This window comes from Austrofundulus limnaeus, unplaced genomic scaffold, assembly GCF_001266775.1.
Source record: "Austrofundulus limnaeus strain Quisiro unplaced genomic scaffold, Austrofundulus_limnaeus-1.0 Scaffold22, whole genome shotgun sequence".
Classification (NCBI taxonomy): domain Eukaryota; kingdom Metazoa; phylum Chordata; class Actinopteri; order Cyprinodontiformes; family Rivulidae; genus Austrofundulus; species Austrofundulus limnaeus.
Window position 1 is genome coordinate 1,213,519 of NW_013952424.1, and position 6,875 is coordinate 1,220,393.

Consider the following 6,875-nt stretch of genomic DNA (forward strand, 5'->3'; position numbering starts at 1 on the left):
ATACATGATATCCCTACACTGTTATTTGAGTTTCATCACACATGACTTGAACAATAACTGTCTTTAGAGCTAAAATAGACAGAGACAGAAAGGTTTTATTGTTGTGATATTATGGTATCAGTACAAAAAAAATCTCCTCATAAAGGTAATCGGACTGTGCCACGTGATGATGAAACTAAAGAGGATATTCTTTAAGTCTAGACACTGATTAGTTGCTAAAACTGTCCTTGCACGTCCTGCTAACGTCCATAAAACGGACAGTCACACATTTAGCAGCTTTAGATGAGTGCAAACAACAGATAAAGCAGAAATTTACTGATCTCTGAACTGGATCTGCAAATCAGCTACACGTGTTCCGAGTCACGTCCCTGTTTCAAATCAGTTCAAACATGTAACAAATAAACTCACAGTGCACTTGTGTGGCTTCTCTCCTGTGTGTCGCCGCATGTGAACCACCAGCATGTACTGGGCTTTGAAGGGTCTCTGTTCTCGGGAGCACTCCTGCCAGTGACACACAAACTCCTTTTTCTCTCCGTGGATGTGCTCGTTGTTGATGTGCTGAACAGACGGATAAATAAGAGAAAGCATTTTAGTGAAAGTGAGACTCATGGCCAGTGTCCTGCAGCTAACATTTTTATTTCTATAGTCACTCAGTCCGTGTTTTGATTCAATTATTTTTTCCTCACTTTGGTCAGTGTATTATATCTTTTTCTCACTGAAACCTCTGACGCACAATCCGTCATTTGTAAATGATTACTGCTTATATGGTTGTGTCTTTGAATGGAATGAATCAAATAAAAGGATTTTTTTGTTTGATTTACATGAACTAGCTGGTCTTGCGTGTCAAACTCCTTGTTGCAGCTCTCCCAGCGACAGTTGGTCTCATAAATGGCTTCTGGCTCGTGCTTCCCGTCCTCCTTGTCCAAGTCATCTCTGCCGTCCAGGAGCCCCATCAGATGATCCTGCTGAAACATAACGTGGAGCAAAACAAACAAGTTAGTCTGAGTTTTTCCTGTGCGATCATCATAAACTGCTAGCCTTATAGTGCGTTTTGCATTTTATCCTGATATAATGAAAGTCATTCCCCAGCTACTGCTTTATAAACAGACAGCAAAGTGCAGCATGTTTTCACTCTTCCTGACTGTGTTTTCTTTTTGACTGACATGTGACATAAACTTTTGATTTACCTGAACAAGCACACATTACGATTTTAAATTGTTGTATAATGCTATAATTGTTCCACATTTAATTTACTGTATTGAAGTCTGGAGTAAAGTTTGCAAAACTATCACAAAACCTATTTTTATTTTACAGAAAAGAGCTATAAAATTATTACTAGAAAAAAATTACAGCCATCCATCCAATATATTGTTTCATTAATTGAAATTATTGAAATTCTATGATTTGGTTGATTATAATATTTTGCTGTTAATGTTCAGAGCTCATAAAGGTGTGTTACCTTCCAACATTCAAGTAAATTTTGTTAAAACAGAGAGCTGTTATTATCTTAAGGGAACTGAAGTGTTTGTGAAACCCTGGTTCCATACGAGCCTGAAGGAGCGATCCACTTTAATCCAGGGAATAAGGTTGTGGAAGATGAGGTTAAAAATCTTTGTATTTATTGAAGAGAATAATAAAATCTAGTATTATGAAGAAATATGGAGAAGCATAAGTGAATCCATGCAAATTGTTGTTTGAGTTGGTGTTTTAAGTTTAGGTTTTTTTTGTTTTGTTTTTGTGTGTTTTCAGTTGTTTTGATTTTTGTTGTAATTTACTTTCATTTTGAACATAATCTGGGTATAAAAAGGGCAGACATTATAAGATTTATTCTTCTGTTGCTGCCTTTCATTTTATTTGATTTTATTTTGATTGCATGTTTTTTTGTTCTTTGTTGTATATATAACTGTTACAAATTAAATGAATCCATTCATAAATAAAATAAAAATAAATTTATTAAAATGAATTTAGAAATGTTATTATGAAGGTTTCACCTGAGTTCCAGTGGACGAAGGACTGGCTACATCTGCCTCTGACCTCTCCTCCAGGCTCTTCACGTTCATGCCGTCCATCACTCCTCCCAACCCTGGCTCTGTTTTCAGCTGCAAAACAAAACATCACATCCTTTTTTTTTTGTCAACCCGTTTCTGAGCAGTGACTTTATTAGTGAGAAGCAACAATTAGAAGCAGAAGCTTCACAGAAACTAGTTGGAATAACTTGTGACGCGAGCGAGAGAGCCTTCTTACGTGTCCATGTTTGGGTGGAGCCTGCAGCCGAGGATTGTGGGGAGGTAAACGAGAGGCTTGGCAGGGAGCGGGTGTGTGGCCGCCCAGAGGTGTACCCCCATTTCCTCCATACATGGACCCTGGTCTTGGGTGGCAGTTTATGTTGCTGGAATAACTCAGCGATGGGCTGTGGAGTAAAATAACATCAAGACTCCATAAGAACAAAAACTTATTAATTAAGGCAAACTATTTAAAACACACCTTGACACCAAGTTTTTCAAAATCAACTCCGATTTGGATTATTTGTGTCCACTAATTTCTAATGTATTACATCTTATTAAGAACAGAACTGTGAAAAAGTTTTGATCCAACCCTCATTTCTTTTAATTTATCTTCCAATGAACCTGATTTTATTATAACCTAAAGATCAGGACAGAAAACAAGCAGAAGAAAGCAGATAAAATCCAAAGAAAAGTCTCTAAAAGAGCTTTAAAACCTTAAACAGTCCAAACACAACAATAAAGCCTGCTCTGTGGATGCAAAGTGTAAAGAAATACAACAATTTTGCACATTTCTATAAATAAGAACACTAATTAAACTGAATATGTTTTTAAAATTACTCCACCTAATTTACATACCAATCTTACTCATTCGAAGGGAATCTAGAGAGACAATCAAACAGAATTTTAGAGTTTGATGAGCACTGTTTAGAGCAATATCGTACCTCATAGCGCTCACAGAGAGGTGGCCGTAGGAGCTGGCGCCGTTGGGGTTGCAGCGCGAGTTGACGAAGGCCACTAATGAGTTAGGAGAGGTCCGAATGACGGTCTGCAGGTCCACGCTGGCGTCAGATAAAGGTGAGATGGACAGAGCTCGCTTTTTACTCAACTTCAGCGTGGAGCGAGGCGTGGAGAACCTCGAGCCTAAAGGAGACACAGGAGGATATGATACGAGGATTTTTTTTTTGTGTGACGAGATTCATCTTGTTTCTGATCGGCGGCTTGGCTCACCGTCGCCAGGCTCGATGTGTTCAGAGCCGGGCTGAACGTGGCAGAAGTTATGATGAGACGACATCATGTTCTGGTTACAGTAGGGGGCGCTGTTGCAACCTGTGGACAAGGAGGTTATATAGAAGAGCTGGAGGGCTCAAAACGGTCAAGAGTCGGTCGGGTCGGTGCAGTCCAGGCCGGGGCTTGGCCGTCTGCTCCTCTCCACCACAGGACAAATGGGTTTACCTCCTGGGTTCGGGTGTGGGCCGCCCTATGTGGGGGGCGGGGGCATACCCTGGACCTGGGGGTTATTGAGTGTGTATCGGAAGTGTGAATGGAGTGTGGTGTCTATATTGTATGTCTTTGAATGAGTGGGTGCGAGGATGAGGGTGGACTGTATGATTGTGTTTGTGGATGCGTGGGTATGTGTCAGGCTGGGATGTGGACTTCCCCCTCCCCTGGTTCGTTTGTCGCCCTCATCCCATACCACCCTCTGGTGGGGGTGCTTTGCCCGCAGCGCTCTTGGGGTCTGGGGCTGGGTGCTCGGGAGTGTGCTGGCTCGGCCTGGTGGCTGCCTGTCGGGCCTTGGGCCCTCTGGCCCTGTCGGCTCTCGGTTTGGGGGGAGGGCGCTCTGGGGGCCGGGCCCTCTGTGCCTATGCCCGTGCTTGCCCTAGCGCAGCGGGGGCCGGCGGGGGCCTGCGTGCTCATCGCTGCGGGCCGTTGTGGGGCTGCTGTGTGTGTTCGCTGGTGGGGATCTCCTGGGTCTCCCCTATGGTTTGACCTGGGGGTGGGTGTGCGGCTCTCCTCGCGTAGGTGTACCTGGGGGCCCGGTGCTTGGGGTTCCTCCTGGGGTCATTGGCTCTGGCCTCCCCTTATGTCTGCCTCGTGCCTCGGGGGTCGGCTCTGAGACTCCCCCACAGTCACTATTATACATTCGTTGGAGAAATCCTGTAAATTTATTCTTGCTCTCAACTGGTGTTCAGATCCGAGGGGTTCTGAATGATCACCAGGTAAATATACGTAGGTGGGTGTTTGTTTGTCTGTCTGAATGTACTGTATATACAGTATGTATGCTTTTGCTACGTTTTGTAACATTAATTCTTTGCAGGTGTGCAGACAGATGTTGGATGGATTGTATTGTTTTCTTGACGTATATCTCACATTTCATCAATTCTTTCTTTCACTTTTTTCCATTACATTGTAACTTTTCTTTCCTTTCTTTCTTTTTTCCTTTCTTTTGTTTTCTTTCTTGTCTATCTAAAAAAACACTGATGATGAAGAAGCTAAGATACTAATATTCAGATATTTAGTACTGCTTTCTACTGAAGTGGTTTAAAAAAATAAATAAAATAAATAAATAAAAAACGGTCAAGAGTCTGGATTTCCCATTACTGTACATGTTGACAACAGAGCAGAAAAAAAAGGAATGACGATGTAGAAATCACAAAAAACTATTATTAATAATATTAGTCCAATTATTATTAATATTTTACAGTTTTTATAATCTATCCAATGTTTTAAATAATGTAAGAAAAGCTGTTTGTGTTGTGGATTTATTAACAGAAGATAAACAGGAAAAAGTCTCATTTCACAACACAAGTCAGCAGATTTGATCTTATTTAGCTCAATGTGATCTGAGCAGAACATATTGTAACAGTTTAAAATTAAAATAATCTTATAAAGTTGATGTAATCACTGTTATTTATTGAACTGTTAGCAGATATTAGCTTGTGGAGCATATATACAGAGTTTAGCWCTGTTGAATCATGYTACAGTTTAACACAAACTATTAAATATTACTTTGTCCTCTGATTAATATTTAGACCTACAGAGTGTAAAATAATATTATAAATATCAGTATTTTTAGGTTTCTGTTAGAGGAACCTGACCTGTTAAGAAGATGTTAGCTAATAGAGACAAGTTTCATCCTTTAACCAGAGAACATTTTCTAACTGTTGACTGGTAAATATAAATATTATTTTTTTATGACAGTAAGAAGAAATAATAAATATACTTTATTACAGCTGAAGTCATCATTTTTCAACTAGCTAAAGTCAGTTACAGGCTGACTTCAGGTCTGCTTTAGATCATTAATTATAAATTATATATTTTTCTGGTATAAATCTGCTTTTTTACATGATTGTTGAATGAAATTAACATAATTATTAATTTATTGTAAAAACATGACAGATAATCTGTGAAACAGATCTGGTTCAGCTGCTGTTTATCTATTAGTTTCTATGGAGGCTGTGAGCCGTTGCCCTGTTTGGTCTGTTTCTGCTCCTCCATGCTGTCACAGACACTACCAGTGGACGGTATGGGCGGGGCTCAGTCTAGTGATTTATATTCAAGTCTATGCCTGTGGATCATTGGAGAAAGTCAGAAACAGTAACACTATTCTGTAAAGCTGGAAAGCAAACATGATTTATGGTCTCCTATAGCTTAGATTGGGAGAATTAGTGAAAAGAATATTTGCAACTTGGTATTTCTTAAAATAATGAATGAAATAGTGAACTCAACATGAACAGAAGATTATAGGTCTTAGAAATAGTAAACTTGGTCAGATCCTATCTTTTGTAGAAATCGGTGGAGTTCCTTATTTTCTGTCAGATATCTTTGAGTCCTAATCAACAGCAGCTTTGAGATTAACGGGGATGTAACAGATACTCTGGCTCACCCTCTGTGGCCGGCATCCCCCTGTGGCTTATCATACTGTGGGCTGGTGGGGCCTGAGGTGGTCTCATATATTGGTTCAAGCAGTGGCCGTTCCCCTGCCCTGGTCCTGATCCTGATCCATGAGTCATGCTGGGAGTCATGGGATTATACATGGCGTGGCAGTCCTGGGGAGGACCGTCAAGGAGCGGGGCTCGCAGTGAAGACACATCGCTGTAGGGGGACTGGTCTGACGGGACTAGGCTGCAAATATTAGAGAGACAGAAGGAGGAATAAACATGAATGAATGTGGAAAACTGACCGCTGACACGGATTAACACATGAATTTAAAGCACATCACTTGTTGCCTTTTAAACACTTTGAATTGAATTTCGGGCCCTAAAAGTTTTCCAATTAAATAAAAAAATGAACAGTTAAATATTATAGATTAGAAATAAATAAGCTAATTAATTTAAACATTATCAAATAAAGAAATATTCAACATGTTTTAGCATCAGAGAAAACTGATGTCTCCCTCCGACCACTAGATGGTGTATGATCCTTTCCTTGTTCGAAACTGAGGAAATGCACTATTCTGGGGTTTTCCCTGCCTAAAAGAAAATATGAAGCTTGAAACGTTCCAGTCTTCCATAAATTTCAGCGACTGCTCCGTTGCTTCTTCAGTTCAGCTCCAAATCCAGCCTGTCATCTGCTCGTTTTCTGGATCTCTCTGGGGTTTTTTCCCCCTTTTTCCCTCGATCCACGTTTTCACCCCCTAAATCGTCCTTTGAGTTCTTTAATTCTTCCATTCACCGTGTGTATTCCACACAGGAGCTTAATCTGTCTTCTCTAATCCACGGTGCTGTTTCACCCACCCCCTTTTAAAATTTACCTCCCACCCATTCCCCACTTTTTTCTTCTTCTTTTCTTTTCTACCATTCATCCCTTCAGTTGTACTTTTCAGCCCCCCTCTGTCCTTTCTGTCTCTTTCTATCTTCTTTCCCTCTACCC

General features: G+C 40.5%; 1 protein-coding gene across 2 annotated transcripts in view; it reads right to left on the reverse strand.

Annotated features, from left to right (window-relative positions):
* gli1 (GLI family zinc finger 1) overlaps positions 1–6,875 on the reverse strand; it is a 64,423-nt gene that overhangs the window by 6,940 nt on the left and 50,608 nt on the right. Inside the window, exons 3-9 of one of the 2 annotated variants that reach the window (XM_014004160.1) lie at positions 5,890–6,128; positions 3,234–3,332; positions 2,948–3,146; positions 2,245–2,410; positions 1,992–2,099; positions 822–962; positions 409–558 (exon numbers count right to left, since the gene is read on the reverse strand). In XM_014004160.1, the coding sequence (XP_013859614.1) occupies positions 409–558; positions 822–962; positions 1,992–2,099; positions 2,245–2,410; positions 2,948–3,146; positions 3,234–3,332; positions 5,890–6,128 (1,102 nt within the window). Of the gene's footprint in view, positions 1–408; positions 559–821; positions 966–1,991; positions 2,100–2,244; positions 2,411–2,947; positions 3,147–3,233; positions 3,333–5,889; positions 6,129–6,875 lie in introns of both variants that reach the window. The other variant, XM_014004159.1, reaches the window with a different exon arrangement.